The following is a 24,323-nucleotide window of genomic DNA, read 5'->3' as shown; positions in this document are numbered from 1 at the left end:
GGTAACTTCTCAAATGCACGATGAAATGTAGAATCAGAGACATCATATATGAGCACAAGTTATGCACAAAACTTATACTATGGGACCTTCAATGTCTCCCCTGGTTCTGTGATTCTATCCAGCTTCGTATGTCAGATAATACTGTGGCCACAAAATTGCATTAAAAAACTATTGCAATGTTTTTGCAGTTTCCCCCATCTCTTCAATAAATCATTATCAGTATTATCAGCATAATACTGAGATAATCAGTATTATCAGTACTAAATACTATAATCAGTATTATCAGAACTAAGGCTATCTTATTTGAATTTTTTGTTACAGAAAAATGCATGGCTATTCTACTATAATGCAATCCTTTCAATTATCTGGACCTTCACCAAAATATATCCTTTAGTCTTTTTTTAATTAATTTCCTAACCAAACAATAAGAGACCATGAAAACTATCATACTGGTATCAAAGTTCATAGCATTTCATTCAACTCTGGATTAATGGCTACTTAAAAAAAAGAGAGAGATTAGTTTGGGAAATGTTATAATAAATCCATGCTAATTTGTACTACTTTTTGCTACTTGCATGGTTTCAACTAATTATTTTATAATTTATTTTAGGACCAAAATCTGAAAAATAATTCAGTGACATTTAAAACAAAAGAAAATTGGGTATCTCATATTAATGTAATCATGAAGCTACTTTCTAAATAATTAGAGGAAAATTAATTTAAAAAATCAAAGCATCTGACAGTTATAAACACACTTAATCTAAAGAAGCAACATGATCTCATTTAAACAAGCAAAATCATCTCATTTAAAGTTTTGAGTTTAATTTTTGTCAAAGCATTAGAGTTATTTTGATAGGTAGATAAATTCACCATTTTTGGTTTTGAAGGGCTGTGGCAAGCAGAAATTGTCTCAAGATGCCATAAAAATGCCTCTGGCCATTTAACAGTTATATGGTATATAAGCTATTGTTCAATGGAAAGTCACAAGTTCTCATTTTTGCCATAATGCCTAACTATGCCTAAGAAGTTTTTGAATAGCACAATTCTAAAAGTTGCTCACCTTTTACAATGGTGTTTCTTTCTTGTAACTGAAGCTTGGGTCATTTCCCTCAATTTGAAGCTTTAAGGCTTGTTTAAGGCTAAATTCTGTTTCTGCAGATGGATAGCCTTCTAAAACTTCCTGATGCCCTCGATCCTGGACTGTTCGTGGAACAGATACTCTACCAAGAAAAACCTGATTGCTTTGAAGATGGTAGTTTGGATTTGTCATTATTCCATTTCTCTTTTTTTGCTCTCCACTTTGTTGATGGATCAGGAACTGTTGTTGGGACCGGCAAACTTCTTGCTGGGCTGAAGGGACTAAAATTTTGCACTGTGTGTCAGTAGGCATATTTTTAAGAGGCACAGTAGTGCCACATTTGGCAACGGATATCTGCTTATCAAACTGAGTCATTTCATATTCTAAAACTTTTGGTTGTGAGGAAGTGGTTTGCTTTACTTTTTTCCCAGCAGACCCGGATTTGTTGGAGTTTTCAGTTTTCCCTGTTTTATTTGGTTTTGTTGATTTTAGGTTGGGTTTCACTTGGCTCCATTCAAATTCACTATTTGGCGAACTATGATTCTGGCTTAAGGAATGAGTGGTGGAGGAAGGTGAAACAATGGACTGCCTACTTCTACTGCGGGGCAGGGAATGCTGCTGTATTTGTTCTGTAAAGGACATATTGTGGAAACTATCAATAGGTACTGTTTGGGCAGTTGCTGTCGATGACGTTGTACGAAGAGAAGAGTTTTTTGAACTTTTCAGTGAATTATTAGATAAAGAGGACTTCTGTCGGTCAACTGTTGAATCAGGGGATTCAGAGGGAGAACTAAAAGCATGAGTTGGGCCATTTGACAAACCACGGAAAGCAGCTTGTACATCACCTCCACCAGTGCTCCCTGAACTGTTTGATTTTATAGTTAAGGATTGCATTTTTGAAGGTACTGATTGCAAAGGTTTTTGTTCCATCGTATGGATTGGGGAAGGAGTGCATCCATTTAAACTAGAAGCACCATATTTTTCCAGTAGTTTAATTATTGGTGTGTGCCCGTTCTTTGCAGCAACACGCATCGCTGTACGCCCAAACTGATCTGCATGATTTGGATCAGCACTATTTTCCAGCAATATCTGCACCACATCAATATGTCCTTCTTGGGCCGCAATGCAGAGGGCAGTAGCACCTTGATTGCATGTATGATCAACTAAGGACCCATGCTCAATCAAAAGCTGAACTACTTTGACATGACCCTGCCATGCTGCTGACTGTAAAGCTGACCGTTTCTCATTATCTGATGCATTTACATCAGCATGGTATGTTATCAGCATCTGTACCATCTCCAAGTGGCCCTGCCAGCAGGAAACGTGAAGTGCCGTCCTTCCTTCAGCATCACTTGCTTCTACATTTGCACCATTTTCTAAGAAATACTCAGCCATTGATAGCTGGTTCTCTAAGGCCAGGATGTAAAGTGTTGGTCGGCCATCAGCATCTTTATAATTCACATCAGTTCCATGACTGAAAAGTAGTTCAACTATATCTCTGTGCCCTTCTAAAGCAGCAACACGAAGTGCATTTCTCCCATCATAGCCTCTATGATCAATATTAGATTTATTTTCCAGTAAAGTCTGCACACAGTCATAGTGGCCCTCCTGGGCTGCTAATATGAATGGTATACGTCCATCATTATCAATTTCATTAGTCCGAGCACCTTGTTCTATAAGTGCTTCACATATTAATCTGTGACCTTCAAAAGCAGCCATATGCAAAGGTGTCCATCCTGCATCATCCCTATGGTTTTCATCTAATCCTCTATCTAGAAGAGTCCGTACTACTTCAACATTACCTTGAGCAGATGCTATGCTAAGAACTGTCCGTCCTTCACTATCAATGCTATCCACAGCTGCTCCCCAAAATAATAAAGTATTTACAACTGAAGCATGACCCATTGACGCTGCAGCAAGAAGAGGGGTGCGGCCATTGTTGTCAGTATGATCTACATCTGCTCCACCTTCCAGAAGCAAATCAACAACATCTACATGCCCTTCATAGGCTGCTACCAGCAGGGGAGTCATTCCATCTTTGTCACAATGATCCACCTCAGCTCCCCTGTCTATTAAAAGGCTCACAACGGAAGCATGTCCCTTACTAGCAGGAACACAAAGAGCAGCAACTGAGAGAGCAGTCCTCCCATCCACATCCTCATGATTTACCTCTGCACCATGGTCTAGAAGATGCTCTACAATTTCTCTATGCCCCATGTATGCTGCAGCAATTAAAGCAGTTCTCCCTTCATTATCTGCTTTGTTCACCTCAGCTCCATGTTGTAACAGATTCAGTACAATATCTTCATGTCCTCCCCAGGCTGCTGCTCTCAAAGCTGTTCGGCTGTCAGCATCTGCGCAGTCCACTTTTACACCAGCATACAGAAGTGCAGAAACAACCTCAGTATGTCCACCCCAAGCTGCAGATCGCAATGCTGTCCATCCATCATGGTCAGTATGATTTATATTAGCGCCACATCCAATCAGACAATTTACAACTTTGGTGTGTCCTTGCCGAGCAGCTAAAGTAAGTGCTGTCTGCCCAAGAGTATCTTCAATTTCAAAATCTGCTCCTCTAGAAACTAATAAATTCACTACATCAAGATTACCACTGTAGGCAGCATTGGCTAGCAATGTTCTTCCATTTGAATCACACTGATTTATTGAAGCACCATTATCCAATAAAGTTCTAATAGAATCTTCTCTTTCTAATGCTTGTCGCACAATGCAAGATGTCCGATCATCTTCACTATTAACATGAGCACCAGCTTTTACTAGCAATTGTAAAACTTCCTGCTCTTTGGGGATCAACGTCAACAAAGAATCTTTAACAGGAGTACCATTCCAGATCATCCATAGAGCTAACTCAGAAGTTTCCAGTTGTAAATTTGAATCTATTAAATGCAAAGCAAATTCTTGTGCTTCTAATGGTGCTAAATCCTTGGCTCGACATGTGTAACTCATTGCTAGCATTCGGTGTCCCTCTGCTGCATTGCATAAATATTTTTGCGTACAATGTTTTACATCCAGCAACCATTCTGCAAAACTATAGTGAAAAAGGATCTTTGTGTTTCCTAGACCATCAACAAGAACTTTTGATAGAACATCTAGTTTGCGCTGGAAATCCTCTATAGACAATGCCATATTTTTGGTCCACACTGCATGGAACAATTCAGTTGTTGTGAGTGGTCTGCAAGCAGCAAGGATTACATTCAGAATAGGTTGGACTTTTGCAAACTGTTTTCTCACAAAAAGTCTCTGACAAAGCCAAAGATAGAGTCCATTTAATGTTCCAGGGATATCACGAATTTCTCTTAGCATAATGAAATTTTCTACTACTCCATCTAGGACACGCTCAAGGTACAGAAAGCAACCACTGCTTTTAATGTGCAGCTGATTCAACATTTCTGCAGTTTCTTTTGTGAGATGTTGTCTTAGGGCTTCTTCTTGATCCAAGCGATGGAGAATATATTGTTGGACATCTTTCACAATGTATGCCTTCCTGAGGTCATCAAGACTTATTTTTCGAAAGCCTAGACAAAAATAAGAGAGACAAAAAGGTAAGCATTTCATAAGATTAATTTCAAACAAATTTTATTTATTCTGTTAGAAATGTTCAATTTACTTATGAGCCATGGTAGCGTAATGGTTAGAGTACAATACTGCAGGCTACTTCTGCTGCCTGCAGGCTGCCTGCAATTTGGTAGTTCAAATCTCACCAGGCTCAAGGTTGACCCAGCCTTCCATCCTTCTGAGGTGGGGTAAAATGAGGACCCAAATTGTTGGGGGCAATATGCGGACTCTGTAAACCGCTTAGAGACTGTAAAGCACTGTAAAGTGGTATATAAGTTTATATAAATTGGTATTGCTATTGCTACTTACATGCGACACTAGTTCAGATGTATCTAATATTTCATAAACTACTTAACTGCACAATGAAGGTTTCTTTAACACAGGACATGTTTCTTGTTTAAACCTCCAATTTTTAATATTTTAAAGCAAGATTACATATTCACAATCTATAAACTTGCAATATGATAACTAATTCACAAACTGAGTTTTGAAATTTGCTGTATCACAAATAAATTGTTTATTCCATTTGCAAGATTATTAACCATGATTTGCCATTTCCATTTCTATAGTATTATGACTTTTTTCAAGTCAGATATTCACAAAATTAATTTTGTAACTATCAAAATGTAATTTAAAGTCTTTTACTTTTCTTAAGAGAACAGACAACTCCATTTCATTAGGAATATGAAAAAATGGGGAAATTCAGATGAAAATGTCATTAGCTCTAACTAGTCAAAAGGATGAAGCAGAAATAAATAAGGATTTTGAGAATGCAAAGTGAGCATTCTGTTTCCCCTTGAAAATGTTTATTAATACATGAATTAATTTATTAATTGGAAAATATTAAACACAAGAATAAGACTAATACGAAGTAAAATAGGGGAAAAAAGAGAAAAATGAAAAATGGAAGAAAAATAACTAAAGATGCAAAAAGAAAAATACCAGTAAAAGATAGAAAAGAAAGAAAAAAGATATAAAAAATAGCTTTCAATCTTGCTTTATCAATTATTAGGTACAATTTTAACTCGATCTCCCTATCTAAAGTTATATCATGACTCTTTTCTTTCTATAATCTATCCTATCTAATCAAAATCACATTCATTTTTTTACATATTGACTCTATAAAGGTTTTCAGTCATGAATAAACATTGTAATCAAACAAATTATTTCACTTTACCAATCATTCCTCTATCATAAGTATTGCCAAATCTTTCCATCTTTGTCCATAACAATAATCTTATTTCAGTTAACATATATAAAAACAATTTTCTATAACTTAATTTCTAACTGCTTTATCCATTATCCCAAATGAAGATGTTCTGGCTTCAGTTAAATTATAATAATTAACATTCTCTGAATCATTATACGTATGTATTTGGACACAAAATTTTCTAGCTTTTTCCATGTCCACCAGATATGATTAAATGTGTCCTATTCACATTTACAACAGGAATTTGAACTGATATATACTAATGATATATCATTTAAAAATTGTATTTAAGATTGTAACATAGTGTAATTTCATGCCTTTCAACCATGTATTTTCCATTGCTCCACCTGCTTTACTATAGCCAAACTTTTTAACCATTTTATCATACATTCCTAATTTGTTCTTTTTCTGTTCCACATTTCAAAAAACTGTATACATTTTAACAATCACACATTCATTATATGTACACAATTGTGTTTCAAATAAGTCTAATAATGTTCAATACTGTAAATTTTGTTACTGTTTTATATTTTTCAGATAACAATAAATAATAAATCCATTGATAATTATGTCCTCTGCCACCAATTGTTCTTTTGATTTTATTTTATATTTATTTATTCATTTATTAAACCCATTGATAGCCTAGCAAATTCACCCCAAGGTCAGATCATGCAATGCTCAGAGCAATTGAAATAAATAATCAATCCAACAGTTACATCTTTCTAGATGCTTCAGTTAGCATATTAAATGTTGAAATTCATGACAGAATAACTAGAAAAAGACTGAACAATTATAGTTTGTTTTGGAATGGTTGCCAGGAGAAAGCCCCTTCTAAAAACATGGCAGTTCAGGTCAGGTTTACAAAGCTATATGAACAAAATCACAAGATTTCTGGAACACTGTCCTTTGGATAGACATCTCCAAAGTGGGTATGTTTGGCCATAATGCATAGTGCCCAGGAGCAGGATTCAAATTTTTTAACAACCGGTTCTGTGGGCGTGGCTTAGTTGGTGGGTGTGGCTTGATCATGTGACTGAGTGGACGTGGCTTGGTGGTCATGTTATCACATTGAGGCATGCATCTCCTCGCCTGGCCTCTCACAACTGTGGGGATGCTGCAACAGTCGTAAGTGTGAAAAATGGTCATAAGTCACTTTTTTCAGTGCCATTGTAATTATGAATGATCACTCCACACAGCAAAGGAGGGGAAAAAAAATCCAGAGAAGTTCCTGAGACAGGAAGTCTAGTCCTGCCAAGAATGTAATAAGAGGCAGTTTCTGTAAGCAACACCAGAATGTTTCCTTCCTGCCTTCCTTACAGGATTAGGTCAGTAATTTCTTCTAACAACCGGTTCTCTGAACTGTTTAGAATGTTAACAACCGGTTCTAGCGAATAGGTGCGAACTGGTAGAATCCCATCCCTGATAGTGCCATGTTTGGCAAAAATCAAACACAGTATATCAGCAAAAACATTTCATACCAACCATCAAGCATGGTGGTGAGGGCTAATAATTTGGGCTTGTTTTGCAACCACAGGACTTTTGCAGTTTGCAGTCATTAAGTTGACCTTGAACTCCTCTATATACGAACTTCTCTATATTCTAGAGTCAAATGTGAGACCATCTGTCTGAAAGCTAATGGGTCATACAAAAAGACAATAATCCTAAGACACAAGCAAATATACAACAGAATGGCTGAAAAAGAAAATGCTTACTTCACGGTTTTGCTGCTAAAAGTGGTTCTACAAACTATTGAATCATAAGGTGTGCTTAATTTTTCACATATGGCTTTTCTAATTTGGCTTTCTTTGTAAAATAAATAATGACATAGCGTAATATGTTATAAGTTGCTGTTCATCTGAGGTTGTAGTTACCTACTTTTAAGAACTGCTAAGGACCACATGATTTTTTTCCTGTCCTGTCCAGAGAACTTAATCTCCTTTATTCATTTAATAGGAACAAAAATACATTTCAATTAATCAATTCAAAGGCAGCTGCTGAGACAGAACTGCTAATATAACCACCTCATTGTCATGCAACTACAAAGACATAAGAGCATCTATGTAATAGTTAGGGTTTTTTTAGAAATGAACAACTTGTGAATACTAAAAAATAAAGCTTGTAAACCTGGAAATGAAGGTTTGATTTAAATTATTCCCAACTTTAATGATGCATTGTTCAACCTTTGCCATCTTTATATTTGTCTTTTATTCAGGCTAAAATCTCTAGTTTATTTTATATTATGAAATTCATATGATTGTAGTTAAAATTATTTTGCATATACACAAAAAATTGCTTGTAGCATTTTATTCTTAATTCTGATCATTCATCAGAAGTTATAGATGTAGGGAGTAATTAAAATCATAATTACAGATATTTATGTAAAAGCAATAGCCCTTTAGTATAACATAATGATGTTAAAATAATTAAGACCAGGTGCTGATAAAACAGCTGTTTGATGATTTATTATTTCACAAAAGCTTCAACATTTCGAAAATGTCAAAGAAGAAATTAGCAAATAGAACAATCATCCATGGATCATCTAGTACATGCTAATTTGTTAAATTGCTTGGTTTATGGTCACTGATAAATTCTTAAGAATGTATGAGCAAAATCTGAATCAGATTTAGATCAGATCATAAGAGTGACTGTCACATAAAAGTTGTATCAAAAGAGAATGCATTTTTTTCAGTTCATAAAATGTCCCTCAACTCCATCTTTCAAATATACATTATATTTGTGAAATAGTAATATTTGTTCAATGTAGCACTATTGTTTTAACTTTGGCTAAGCCCTGACCAGCCTGTATTCAGGAAATGCTTTGCAAGACCACAGTATAATCATACGCTTAATTTAAATCTGCCATAGATAGTTGGATGTAGCTAAAAGTAGAACAGAAAAATAATATAAGTTAGTGAACATTATATTGGGTGAAATCATTTCTCATGTAATAAATTTGTATTGAAATTATTGCAGCATGACCAACAGGAAACTGCTTTTGATGGGTACAAGAACCTTCTCAATTTTAACACTCTAGTATGTTGCATTAGCTGCCTTGGGTTTGAACAATTAGCTTCACTTTGGCTGAAGCCACAGTTCCTCAAAAGGCTTTTAGATCACTTTGATGCATTGTCTGAGATTGTTCTAAATGTATATAATTATGCTGCAGATTGTTCTCAGTTAATGACCACTCATTCAGTTACTATTAAAATTAGTGATGGCACTGAACAACTAGAACAAGTAGTCTTTGCAATTACGATACTGCAGCATCTTGAAGTCACATGATTTCCATTTGTGACTTTCAATGCTGACTTCCTACTAGCAAATTCAATGGGGTAGCAGGCAAGAGATTGCGAACATAATCATGTGATGTTACACTTAATGACATTATAGAATTCAGTTAACAACAGCAACTGAAACCCACAAAGTGGTATGGCCATAGGATGTTGTGCTTTATGAGCACATTGTTCAGTGGTGGAGATTTCAGTTTCAAGCACTATTAACTGAGCACTATTAACTGAGAAATGTTTTAAAAACTAGTGTTTTTAACATTTTGTTGATTTGTAGTTCTATATTTTTATTTTATTTTTGTAAATTTCCCTGTATATTTACTATAAATTATTTCTTCTTTTTTAATAATACTTTGGATTTAATGATACTTTAGATTTGACAGTATGCTTAATAAGTGTCATCAATTGGTACAATATAGGGATTCTAATTCAGCACACATCACCTTGAAAGATACCAGTCTGAAAACTTTCTTAAAATAAAGTTTATTTATATTACTAGAGAATTGTTTTATCAGCTCAGTCTCATAGAGGGATACATACCTTTTCTTTCTTTTTCTTGTATCATTCAAATGATGGCTTTGAATTTAGCATTACTTTTTGAAGTGTTCTGACAATTTCTATTTAATATATCCACTTATTAACTACATTCACATACAAGAGATAAATAACATTATCTTTTTAACAATGATGATCAAAACAACATGAGAAAAGATAATCTATTGCAAGATGTAGCTTATTAATGCTTGACAAAAAAAAATCTATTTGACAATGCAAACTTTGCATTGTTCAGATTTTTCTTATAGTGCATCAACTTCTTCCAAATAGAAGCTCCAAAACTGATTTCTTTAATTTATTATTCAGTTCCATTATAGAAAATTATATACTGCACCATAGCATTTTACAGCACTATCTGGGCAGTTTACAATGTAAAAGCATTATTTGCATATTGCCACTCCTACCCCCTCAAATCTGGGTAATTTTACAGGCTTGCAAGGCTGAGTCAACCTTGATGCCCGTCAGGATTGAAGTTCAGGCTGTGTGCAGAATTCTCCTGCAATACTGCACTAACCACTGCGCCACCAGGGCTCATTATATATTTGTTGATTATATCAACAAATCCATGCCAAATGTAGATTATGGTATCTTGTGAATATTGAAAGTAACATTTGGTCTCTGATATTTTGGTTGTTAACCTGATAGAAATGTTAATATCAAGAATTGGTATCTTGGAGGTTAACAATTCACTGTGGCATAAAGCTTTTAGGGTATAACAGATCTGACCACACAAAAACACAGCTGTTCCTATTAAATTAGCAAGACTATGCTATAACAATGCATTTTATTATCTTCAATGTGTTTGCCTTTTCCATCATTAACATACTTCATATTTGTCCTTCACTCAGTGCAATTTTACACTTGTAATCTAAATGATGAACAATGTTCCAGTGTTATAAATATGAGTAATTTTCACCATCAAGCTAAGTTGATTTTAATAGTATTAGGTATATTAGCTTTTTGTATTTATCTTTTCAAAAAGAAGTAATAATCACTAACATTAATTGGACAAAAGCTAAACCCCAAACTACTCACAGTTGTACAAGTCCTTGTAAATAATAAATCTGTTATTTGTTAAAACTGGTTTAATTGTACATTTCAAGTCTGTGTATATATTTAACTCCCTTCCTCATATATACATGCACAAACTTGCAAGTAAGTATATGGAAGAGACTTGAATATAGATTTTTTTCTGCAGTACTAATGTAATCAGAGCCCAAACATAAGAGTATCTATATACACTATAATTGAGAAATTAATTATTTTTGTATTTTAAAATGCTACATGTAATTGCAGCGCTTAAACAACAAGTTAAAGGCCACTGCTAAAATTTCCATGAGATCTGTAAACTGAATTTGTATAAATTTATATTCAATTTAGTTCATAATTTTAAATGAATTTGTGTGAAGTTCTTCACAAAATATATTGGCATGAACGAAACACCTGTCCTTTAAGTGCTAAAGCAGGGATCCCCAACCCCTGTCCCACTATTGGTCCATGGCCTGTTTGAAACCAGTCTGCATAAGCGGCTGCTGGTACATACACATGTACAGCTTAACTTGCACAAGCACCGGCTCTCAGCTTGGCATAGGCCCTATCCCACACACTGTCCACCAAAGCGTAAAGGTTGGGTACCGCTATGCTAAAGCATCATCCAGAAGGCTTAATAAGTCTGCTTCAAACTCTTTTCCTGTCAGTATGTGTAGCATAGCCCTAGCTCACATATAAACATGTTATGGCACGCTATGTTTTATTGCACAATTATACTCTATATGTGATTTTTTTTCCCCTACTAAATACATATTCATTGTAAATTAAGAATATGGAGAGATTTTGCTAACAGAGTGTATTCCAAGAAAACTTAAGACAAGTAGATACAGGGAAACATACAAGACGTAGCTTTCTTGTGGAATGTATATCACATTTGTGAAAGGAGCTAAAAATTCAATTAGGAGTATTGAATTTGCCTTAGTTGCACAAGTTTAGTTTCCTGTTTTCTAAAAAATAAATAATTCATGATAAAAACATGATACTAATAGAAGTCTTGATCCAGATACTGTTAAGTAATATTTCCAGTGGAAACAGAAAACGAAAACATTCAGTTCTTTAAAACCTGCATATCTGCCCATCAGACTTGGGAGAAATGCAAATATCTGATACAGACTCTCTGTATACTTTGGAATCCTAAATGTTGAAGTCTGTAACAATACAGGATAAATTTTGAAAAGTTCTCTGGGGAAGTGCTTCCTTTTATTTGTATATATTAACTCGGTGCTACAGATTTGCTATAATCTGTAATAATAAGTACAACTTGCCCAAATAGTAATTAAGTGAAGCAAGATGCCATGGAATCCATTAGTGTAACTTGAATACGTGTATTTAAGCAGCATTCCTTGCTCTTCAAGCAAACATATTTACTGATAACATATTTTAGTCTAATTCAGTCTAATTTAAACCTGGGATGCAGTCACTAACCTGAAATAATAAAAGTTCAAAGGAGAGATCAACAAGAAAAAAAAATCAAAGGATCTTAATTGATTTTAGTATTTACTTCAAGATAAGAGAGTATGTGGAAACCTGGCAGATTTTTGATAGGAAGCATTTCCATTTCCATAGGAATGTTTGAGAATCTGTACGTAGTGTTCAATCACTATCTTCTTTGCAAAATAAGCCTGTACTCTGTGACACACTTGCTCTTGTGGCCTCTAGAAGATCCGCCTCAGCAATTATATAACTGTAGACTGTAGATTTGGACCATTTTTTCCTTAAGCTGTTTAGGTTGAAATACATATAGGTTTTCCTCAAAACATTCTGACAAGGACATCATGAGGCACATCTGTCATCCTTTATATTTAACAATATAAAAGAAAATGGGATCTTACAGTTTTCTACTACATATTTTAAAAATATGTTTTATTTTTCTCAAGGCACAATATCTCAGAGATTCTACTGGTTGTGGACTTTTGTGAGCTCTGGACAACGAAGTTTCAATGTTATCCTTTTGAATAATTCTTTCATTTCCCTGACGCTTAATTTGATTTCAAGTTAAGATCAATACCCCCTCAACAAAACTAAATGTAATACTATTCAGGTATTTCAGAATGAAATCCCTTGTCTGATAAATTAGTGTCCCTGATCTCTTCTTCTTCAGACCCTGAGGAATGACTGTGCTCAGAGGGGTTGATATAATCCCCCTCATCATAATCTCCCCAATCAGATTGGGTAGAAGGGCCTCTAAACTCTTGATGTCTGGGATACCCCCTCTGTTGAGGAGGAATGCCTTGGGAGTAGGCCGGAAAGAAAGCCTCCCCCACCTCCAAAGAAGAAGAAGCTGCTGAAACCCTTCTCCTAGGCCTTACCTAATAGCCACAGAGACCATGTCTCTAATATCATTAGGCCTGCTGCCAGAAGGAGGGTTATCTGGGTGCAGGCCTGCAGCAATAGGGGTAAAGGTTGCCTCAGGCCTAGGCCTGTGGCCACCCTGAATAATCTGCCCTTGAAGGGGACTCCAAAGAGGCTGTCTAAAGTTGGGCCCAGTTCTGCCTTGGGGACAGAATTATTCCTCTACTTTTTCAGGGGACCAAGTTTGGAGATGACTGGAGGTGCCAGCTTCCCTGGAGACAACCTCTGGGCAAACTTGTAATTTCCCTGAATGGGAAGCCTGTTGTAATTGCCCTCTCATCTGCTCCAGGCTCTTGGCAAATTGTCTTCCAAAGCAGCGTGCCTTCTCTTCTCAGCTCCGAGTTCAGCCTTCCAGGTTTTCCTGGGTGCAGGCGCCTTGCCCTGATCTTTGCTGCAGCCTCTCTGTGCGTGGTATGAGCTCGTTGTCTCTTTCTCTATTTCTTTGGGGCCTGAGGGCCATGGTCTTCTAGGCCCAAGAGTTCTGCCTGAGCCCTGTCTCCTTCTATGCTGGAAATAGGAACGGCACAAGAAGTGCTAGGAACAACCCTTGTGTATGTGCCACATATTATCTGGGCCAGGTGATCTGGAACAGCCCATAGATTACTCCAGGAATGGTGTTCCTGAAATTCGGCCAATTAAAGATGGCCGACCTCCATGTGCGTTATGGCCAAATGTTCTTAAAATGGCCACTTGCACATGCGCTGGTCCCAGGAGAATGGTCCACTTAGTTTTGATTGCTCTTTAGGCTTCTGCAAGCCCTGAGCCAAGAAATAAGGCTAAAATGGCTGTGTCAGGCAAACACAGCTGGGAGGTGTCGAAAGAAACCATTCTGAGTCGCTACGGTCCCTGCTTTCCTTCCTTCTTCCTTCATAGCTACTTTGCAAGGTAAAACACTCTGACTGCTTCCAAAGACACAAGCTCAAAGACAAAGGAGCTGAGTCAAAGCTAGGGAGCCAGTTTGGGGCTAGCTTTTTATATAGAGGCAGACTCAGCTCTATGACATCACAGGGAGGAGTCAAACCCATCCTGGACTCTCGGCTGCAGCATGGATGAGAACAGACTATGTCCAAATAATCTTACTGAAGAAATGTCAGATCTAAAGCTAATTTAATCTGACAAGTATGGTATTGAATTTAGAATGGTATTGAATTTAGAATACAAGACTAAAGTAAGGAAAGTCACTTGGAATTTTCCAATGTAAAGTTGGACCGTATGGTTGTCTACAAACATTTATTACCTCAAAATTGTGGGTTTTTTTCATTTAATAAAGTTTAAATATACGATGCTACTGTGCTATGAAGCATTCACTTTGTGGAATGCTATGCTATTCCACAAAGTGAATGCTTCATAGCACAGGTTTTTTTTAAAAAATTGAGTTGTATGTAAGAATTTCAAAAGTGAAAATATGTTCCTAAAGTTTGGTTCTTTAATAAAGTCTATTATCACTAATCTTCCAAGGAGAGCAAGTCCACATCTGTTCTACATAACAATGGTTCACAGCTTGTTCTAATTCTTTCTCAAAATCAGCTATTATTTTTTTGTCTTTTAATCTCAGTTTGGTGACCTTTGTTGTTTCAGTACTTTAGTGTTTATTAGCCTCATCTCATTCTGAGGTTTGGATTTTCTGGCTCCTTTACTATAACAATAAACTGCCAATTTTTATTTTTCCTTTTGTATCACATCTTGAGTCAATTTATTTATTTTTGTGTTGTTTCTCAACTTATCTGTGACCTACTTATCTCTCTCTCTCTCTCTCTCTCTCTCTCTCTCTCTCTCTGTGTGTGTGTGTGTGTGTGTGTGTGTGTGTGTGTGTGTGTGTGTGTGTGTGTGCGTGCATGTGTGTGTGTGTGTGTTTAACTCCTGGTGATCACTTGAACTACTGCCTGCAGTTTGCTTAGCAGGATTTCAGAAATAGCTTACTGTTATCTCCTTCCTAGGACTGAGTATATGTGTTTGGCCCAAGATCATCACTGTCTGGACAGAACCAGGACTTAAATTTTATTTCACTTCATCACTGGACTAAACTGGTTCTAATTATGACATGTAATATATGGTTCATCTCTTAAAAACTTTTGTCATGTTTTCTTATAATAGGAAATGTTTGTACATATGCTTTTAGAATCTGGTTTTGGAAGCTCATTTACCAATTTATTTCTCCTTCTGGATTTCAAGCCATTCTGTGATGCACTGATATTGTTTTCTCACAGGGTGCTGAATTCCTTCCATCTATCCAGTGGTAATTTTCTGCTTATTGGTATTAAATCTAAAATAATTGGCACCATAATTTCTTTTTCCATATTTTGAAAAAAAGAAATTGGTAGAAGAAGAATTAAATTGGACTTTCTTAAGACTAGTTAGTGTATCGGAAGATATCAGAATCATTTGAGTATGTCATTTACTACTATTGCCTAAATCAACGTTGAATGTCCTCTTCCTTTGCTTGATAAGCAGCCAACAGCAAATTTCTACAATAGTGTCAGCTTTATTCCTTTTTCTTTTTAATTTTAAGCGGATGTTTTCAACAAGCTTTCATATTTGGGGGCATACATTTGTTCACAAGCCTATTGCTATTATACATACAGAGCCATTTTGCCTCCTTCTTTATAAGGTATATGTATATATTTTGAACAGACCATATCTTTTCAGTAATGTTATCTAATCTTGATTCTGATCCCATAAGATTTTTTTCAACCAAGCAATATTTGATTTCCCAGCTTAGCATCTACTTCTATCTGCTTGTTATGGCAGCAGTGTATATAGAGCCGCAGTGGCACAGTGGTAAGTGTGCAGTACTGCAGGCCACTTCTGCTGACTATTGGCTGCCTGCAATTTGGCAGTTCAAATCCCACCAGGCTCAAGGTTGACTCAGCCTTCCATCCTCCCGAAGTGGGTAAAATGAGGAGCCAGATTATTGGGGGCAATATGCTGACTCTGTAAAACCGCTTAGAGAGGGTTGTAAGGCACTATAAAGCAGTATATAACTACTATTGCTATAGACACCCAAGACTAGAAAGTTTGCTGTTTACAAATCTATATAGTCAGCAATTCTGTATTGGATGTTAAGTACCGCTTTCTGACTAGTTCCTCCCACCATTATGGTATACAGCCTTTTTCTTAATGTCCAGCATTCTGCACTGAATCACTGCATTATTTTAAACCTTCCATTAATGTTTGTATGATTATTAACAAATAGAGTTTTTCTTATCTTCTGAAGGGCAGCCCACCCCATCTCTTCTACTGCTGGACAGTTGTTAGTGTCCTTTTCTATTGATGCTCTTATTTTCCTTGCCCTCACAGAAACAGATCTCAGACTATGTGCTTAGCAATCACATATTATCTGCCCAGAAAACACATGACCAGAGAGCCTTTCCCAAAATCAGTGGATATATTCCACAATTACCAGGCCATTTGAAAAACGCATTAATTCTTAATTCTGTCCAACAGTTAACACTATTTTCCCATTGTCCTACTTCCTCCTCACCACAAGATTGTTCTATTAAACATATAAATGATATTCAGGAGCTCCTATGGCCTTTAATAGTTCAACAGATAATCACAGATCTCCTGGTATGTCATGGCTTATCCTAACACATTGATTGACATGATCAGTTATATTAACATTTGAATACAGACATAATTTGGGGAGATAATCTTGAAAGCTTTGATTGTACATTTCTACAACAGAAAAGTTTCAGTTGGGGTCATTAAGCCATTAGACTTTCTTTCTTGTCATCTTCTGCAAATAAATTGGCTTATTCTAGATTTCTATAAAATTGAAGATTTTGCTTCATATTTGAGAAAAGATGCATATATGTATAAGTATTTTTCTGCATAATGGTGAAGTAGAGTAAGGTAAGAAAGTTATGCAATAGAGACAAATAGGAAAGGTAAAACAAAAATCAACTCTTACACTTCATCATCAAGGAAAAGCTAAAATAGCTGCAGGTAGTTTTAGGGAAAATCTTGTTTAACCATATACATATATACACATACACCAAGACATGATTATGCAAAATGTTTGTTTAGATTCCATGATTTCTACTACGTGATGTAAAGCAATTCAAGTAGTTAGATGACCAAATGCTGCCTCCCTGTCTTATTTTACTAGCTAAATCAACCTATCTGATATCTGGACCCATACATTTTATTGTTTTAGAAATTTTATTATGATTCATTCATTTCATTTGTGAATTTGGGCATTAGATGTGTCATTAATATAGGAAAATAAATATATCGCTTGCCTTACTAATTTGCTTTTTCTTTTATTAAAAAAGAGGTTTTTCCTGAAGTCCTTTTCTTAAAACAAGCAGCTTTGTAGGCAAGCTGGAAATCCACTGCTTACGTTTCTTTGCATTTAAGAAAAATCTCAGGAACAAAATGCAGCAGAGTGACAAAATGAGCTTACAAGTCAGCCAAGACTGGAACAAGAATCTGTAGAAGACTTTCAATAGCTTTTACCAACGGCACTCCCATAATCAAATGCAGTTACACCCATTCAATAAACTTGTAAAATACAATTTCTATTCTTAAAATGTAAAATAGTACATCTAGAATTTTTACAGGGGTAAGGGAAGAGAAATAGACACAAATGTATGCACCACCATTCTTAAACCTAGTACCTTCCAAATGTAGGTAGTCCTTAATTAATGACTTGTAAATTATGGTCCTAGTTAGGACCATAATTTTGGTTCCTAAGCAATGCAGTTGTTGTAACCAAGTCTGATCCCCTTTAAGTACTTTTTGTCAACAAACAATAAGGTTGGTCAGGTGTGCTATCTGTTGTAACATCTGGAGTATATAAATCTAAAACAACATGTACATATTCCAAGAACATATATTGTTCATATAAGTTAATGGTATAGTTTCAAATTTGTATATATATACTTCATATTTTCTGTATATTTCTTCTTATATAATCCTCTTAAAACACTGTACAAATGAGAAATAACTATTATGTCATTAAAACATGTACTTACCTGTAAACAATTTTGTGACAGTTTTATTTTGCTTTCGAGCAGAACAGAGAAGCAGCAACCATGGGGGGAAAAATTCATAGTGAGTAGCTAGAAGCTCAGCTATAGTTCCAGATAAGCATGTAGATATCTGGTCACCTTCAGCAATATTGCACCCCTCATCTACTGAATCCACCAAGAGAAAGTAACTTTGTTGGGGGCTCTTAGCTCCCAGAAGTGGAAGCAAAATGCACCTGAAACAAAAAAAGGAAGAAATATAAAAATCATGTGCGCACACATAATACTAGGGTTAAGCAATGGATTAAAAAGAACATGGATAAATATGTGAAAACCATTTATTTTCAAAAAAAATCAAATAATCTGCAATTTTTCCACGCTTTTATAGCTGCTTCAAAAGCTATTCTTTCCCAGCTATGTCTGCATTTTTACACCTTTTCTCCTTATTCAGAGAAACTTCGAGTTTCTAAATCAATCAAATAGATTGAAAAAAAACTATTTTAAACTTTGAAAGGAGTTCAATATTCACACACAGTACACAAAGAACCTCTTTGGAATTACATTATATAAATACATTCTGTCACATTATTAGAAATTATGTGACAGTGGAGCTTGTATGTATGTAGACAAAAATTATCCTTGCTAAACACATTAAAAATTTTCTTGATATTATTGAGAACTCTTAATCTTTTATAATTTTGTTTATTATGCAAGTGTGATAGGCTGGCACTAGAATTCTTCATAACTCGAAGCAGGTATTATCCACATTAACTTAGACTTCTGTAAACTGTATTCCTAATATAGTCAGAAACCAGGAGATTGAGAAAACAACATTGAAATCTTGAAGATAATCAAGTGCAGTTTGCTTGTGCATAATAACTTACAATTATAAGAACTAGATTATAGTCTTTCAAAAAATAAAAGTTCCAGCATCCTTTCTAACAAGATATAATAATAACAGCAACAGTGATCCTATATTGATTTTGACCAGCTTCAAATGCCCTACCTACCACATGAACTATGACCATTCCTAGGCAGGAATAATTGGCTTCTAGTAATTATCTACATTAGATCGTCTTCAAAGTCAGTGCAGTACATTATAGAAAATGCAGTCAGTGTACAATGTGGCAAATGCACAATTGTTAGTAATCTGCAAAATTAATAATACCTGTTGTAAATAACTTTATGCTCTGAAAATACCTTCATTCAAGGAGAAAAGAAAGATATTAAAAGCCATATGCAGTATGAAAACATGACAAACTATCAAATTTCAGTAGCAGGGATGGTACACTTTTTCACAGTATTTATTTAAAACATTTATATACCACATCTTATGTCAAAATCTGGCTAATATAAACCCATGACTAGAAGCCCAGTAAAAAACAGGATTAAGAATGAGTTAAAATATACAGGTTAAAAGTAAAAAAAAAAACAAAGTTAACATTTTTAGACTACTACTAAAGTTAACCAGGTGGATGGAATGCCTTCTAAATAATGTAATACCAGATCAGGACCCACTAAAAAGCTATTTTCTGCTTCACATTATTGGAAACATGGGGAAACATTTTTTGTGTTTATGTGTGACTTTGAATCAGTTTTAACTCCTCGCAACTGCCTGGACCAGTTCCTACAGTTTTCTTGGCAAGGTTTTTCAGAAGTGGTTCTTCCTAGGGCTATGAGTCTGCAACTGACCCAAGAGAACCATTGGCTTTGTGCCCAAGCTGTAACTAGAACTCACTGTCTCCTGGCTTCTAGTTTGATACCTTAACCATTGCACCAAACTGGCTCTGAAGAAATTACTAGATCACAACCCACTATGGCAGATTAGAGAAGAAAAACATACTATTTAATGAGTTTCCAAATAATATTTAAATACTTTTTTTCATTATCCTTCAGTCTGGAAAATAATGTTCTTCTAGGACTATATGTCAATATCTGATAAGCACCAATGTTCACTGTATTCTATATGACCTGATTCCTGAACTGCTTTCTGACATTGGATTATTCTGTTTATGTATAATTGCCTGCTGTTGCTTTGTGAACATTATTTGAAATTGCACTGTTGTATCATACTATCTAATCTCACTTCTTGAACATAGAAAGGAATCGGGACTGAAAGTACACTGTAGTCTACAGATTCTTTTAAGTGAAATTAGTTAAATTTGCCAATCTTAGCAAAGAGCCAAGGAAAAATCAGTTGAACATAAGCCAGAAGGCAAGCTGTTTCAAGCCTCTCCAATGATAAATTGATTAGGAAATTACCACCTTTAGCAAACTCAACTATGGTTGAATATAATTAACCAAACAAAGCTAAAAGGTTCCACTGCTGTCACGCTCAGGATAATTTTGCTCAGATATGAACATTGGCATCACCATTTTGTTTCCGCAACTTATCAGCCAAAAAGATGACCAGTCTATATAAGTGACTCTTTTAATAGCATAATGGTACATTTAATTAACTAATTTTGATGTTTTAAGCATTCATCAATATTAGATCCTCAGTTCCACACAGAAAGTTATTATTTTTGCTTAAGTGATTAAAAAAAAGCAACATATATATTATGCAGGATAGAAAAAGTATTGATGCTTATAAATTTTGATAGTTTAGAAATTCTTGAGAATAGTATGGATAGATAGGTAAACAAATAAATTAATCATAGCACAAATTATCATGTTTTGAACACATTATGTCATGGCGCCGTTTAGAACAATGAGGAAAAAAAGAAAAGGAAAAATAGGCAACAAGGAAGATGAACTTGATTCTAGAGACAATGGGAACACATTAAGTGACATGAAGGGTTAGGATGAGAACGTTCTGGAGAAGATAAGTCTATCTGATTGCTAAACGTTGACAACAACTTAGTGTTACATAATCAAAAATCAAGATTGTAGCTGCCATCAGTTCCCCCAAACCAGAGATCCTAAAATAAAAGATGTGTTTCAGCATATTTAGAAAGTAATTTTTGTAGTTTCTAACTGTCATCTGATTTGAACTGTGTTCATGTATTTCACAAGTTATTCAATAGGACAACTATTCTTCCTATAAATTCATATGAAGTTAGTTTCAAATCAAAATGAACTAAACATAGTCATCAAATTACAACCACAATTGAGCCCAACATTTCTGTGGTTAAGTGAGACATTTGTTGAGTTTTGTACCATTTTATTACCTTTCTTGCCACAGTTGTTCAGTGAATCCCGGCATTTGATAAGTTAGTAACACAGTTGTTAAGTGAATCTGGTTTCCCCATTGACTTTACTTATCAAAGGTTGCAAAATCACATGACCCTGGAACACAGCAACGTTCATAAGTATAAACCAGTTGCCAAGCATCTGAATTTTGATCACATGATCATGAGGATGCTATAAAGTTTACTGTGAAAAATAGTCGTAAGTCAGTGCTGTTGAATCTTTGAATGGTCACTAAATGAACTGTTGTAAGTCGAGAACTACCTGTACTTCTTACACCATTTTTCCAAGATAGATGTTTATTACTTTTACCATAATTGAAACATTTTAAAACATTGAGATTGAAAAAAATTACATGTGACAAATTTTGGTGTGCTTGTCACGAATGCATAAGAATCCAAGCAATCCTTTCCAAGACACATCTTGCCAGAAGTTGCTATTTCTAGAGTTCTTTACCCACAAACACCACTCAGTGTATATCACTAGATACGTTTTTGGTTTTAACGATTTGTTTGAATCATGTTACAATGAAACATACACATAAAGCAGAATAAAAGTGTATAGAAAAAAAAAGGGAGAGGAGAATCCCTTCTAAATGCTGTTACTGCAGCTTTTTAATCCTCAAGATTTTTTTTTTCCAGGAATAAACCATGGAATCATGGCTTAACCTATTAGATGTTGTTTGTGTCCCAAAAACAGCTTTCATCCAAAACTAATGCTTGCCAGTTTCTGATTTTGATTTTCAAGAAAGCTGTAGAATGTTACGTGCAATGTGTAACATTGAAGAATACAAATAAAATAATTGCATTACAGCATAGCTGTGAAATAACAGCACCATGCAACTCCTAGAAAGTGTCCTTTTTTCCCCCTCAAATGCTTCGTAACTATCAACTGGCTTCATCTATTGCACTTTTAAAAATTACTTTTACAAATTAATTGGAAAAAACATAAATTAAAAAAAATAAAAAATAAAAAAAACTTATAAAAATGTTTTATGTGCGAACTGTCTTCGTTTACTGTATTCCATCTGTGATTTAAACTTGTCAGAGGCATTTTTTTTTTAAAGCTGAACATGATTAGAAAGTTTTTAGCTGTAGTTCTTGCAACTTTATGTTCCCTTAATTGATGGAAAATAATCTGAACATTTGGGAAAAAGATATTCCAAAGGGGAAGAGGTGCATTATTCAATAGTTACATTAGTAGGGGATAAATAACTAAGGTTTTCCTACTTCATTTTCTGTTTCCTATTAATATTAAATTTTCCTTTCAACTGACTAAAATTAGAGGAAAACCTATGAATATTAGCTTCCAAACTGTCCTACATTTCCTCCGTATTCTGGGAAAGGGAGATACTGGTGGAACTTGACAGATCAATATTAACACAGTATAGTGTCTATTTCTGGGAAAGGCTACAAATTTGTTCAGTAGACAAATTTTCTTTTTCTGTCTTTAAAGAACTAAATTTTCTCTCATTTGCTCCAGTCTCACCCACCCAGGGACCAGAATATGTTGTCTTTAGCTTACTCTCTCCCTTTGTATATGTCATTTACTACTTTACAATGCCAATTTTACAAATGTAGAATTTTCAAAAGTCACAGATTAATGTGTCACAGATTAAAAACAAAATAGGAAAGTTACAATCAAGCATACATGTAACAGATGAATAAATTTGCTTTAAGCACGTTCCTAAACTATCACAAGAAAGGAACATATCCAAAACTTTATTCTCCACTCACAAAAGATTTCAAAGTGGGGTGGGGGGGAGAACTAAAATTATTGTTGATTTTATACATATCTAAAAGGTGACTTTCTAATGACTAGAGAGGACTTTGTTCTCGTGCTAGCTTGTGTGGAAGTCATACACAGATTTGTTCATCCAAAACAGCAGCTTCACTTGGTCTGCAAAGGACAACGAGGTTAGCTGTTCCACATGGAAATGGCACAATACTTCCAAAACTAAAAATTCACGATGCATGCCTCCACATTCTGGGTCCTCTTCGTTTACGGACCATCTTTCAAGAGCTACTTCGGATTTGCAATACTTGAAACTTGAATGATCGTGGAGACCTCTTTTATTTAATTTAACAGGCAAAATCTATTTTCATCTACAGTATATTCCACAGAATTATGCACAACTGTTCTGACAACAGAAAATGTCCTTCTGAAAGATAAAAAATAATCTACTTGTTGAATTGAGGATGCAGAGCCTAGAAGAAGGAGGTATTTCTTAGAGTAACTTCTTACAGATTGCACAAGAGTCTGCTCAGTTTTGAGTTTTTTTTCTTCTGAATACTTATAGCTGATATAGTCAAGGTAATAAGATCACATGTAAAACTATATCACCTTAAATTCATTTTGAAAACTAATATAGTCACAACAGTTAACAAATTCAGTGTATTAGTATTAGTAAATGTATTAGTCTAGCAGCGATATATCCTTATATACGTTTGCTTTAGCCATAGGCTATTTTAAATATACCTGTTTTATCCCTTTACAATTCATTTAAGATGTTAAACATAAGTCATCTGTAGTCCTGTAATTTATACTAAAACAGTCAGTAACAATAGAGAAATACAAGTTTATTATGACATGCTTTAAAAATGGAACATTATAGTAGATACAACATCTTTCCATTTATGGTAACATGCAATTCAAAATCTCTAATTTGACCTCTTCCAGTCAAAAGTACTTCTCTGTATCATAATAAAGCAAGCCAACTTCTTTGTCTATACCATTTTGATTTATATCCATACCAGTATTTAGTACTACCATGTATGGCAATTAAGACACTTCTCTCTTAATGGATACATAGAATGGGAGGAGAGATTTAGCAGAGAAATCCATTAATTCAAATTTCTCAGCACATCGGTCTGAAACAAAAACTTAATAGAAACTATAGTTTGCAGCAATCATAAACTATACAATGTTTTTCCACGGATGAAATATTTGCAATTACAAAATTTCTATATTCACACCCCTAACTCAACCCCTGATAACGTTATGATTGCACCACTTCTACTCTTTCAACTTAGTCTAAAATGCATTAGGTGGAAAGATTT

General features: G+C 35.0%; 1 protein-coding gene across 2 annotated transcripts in view; it reads right to left on the bottom strand.

Annotated features, from left to right (window-relative positions):
- ANKRD50 (ankyrin repeat domain 50) overlaps nt 1–24,323 on the bottom strand; it is a 43,343-nt gene that overhangs the window by 4,862 nt on the left and 14,158 nt on the right. For both annotated transcript variants that reach the window (XM_026698015.2, XM_026698016.2), the window contains exons 3-4: nt 18,082–18,311; nt 1,061–4,611 (exon numbers count right to left, since the gene is read on the bottom strand). In XM_026698015.2, coding sequence (XP_026553800.2) covers nt 1,064–4,611; nt 18,082–18,311 — 3,778 coding nt within the window. In that variant the 3' untranslated portion in view covers nt 1,061–1,063. The remainder of the gene's footprint in view (nt 1–1,060; nt 4,612–18,081; nt 18,312–24,323) is intronic.

The sequence above is a fragment of the Pseudonaja textilis genome, chromosome 6 (genome assembly GCF_049901715.1).
Source record: "Pseudonaja textilis isolate UNSWEBS1 chromosome 6, rPseTex1.2, whole genome shotgun sequence".
Taxonomy (NCBI): domain Eukaryota; kingdom Metazoa; phylum Chordata; class Lepidosauria; order Squamata; family Elapidae; genus Pseudonaja; species Pseudonaja textilis.
This window is presented reverse-complemented; position numbering and strand designations above follow the sequence as displayed.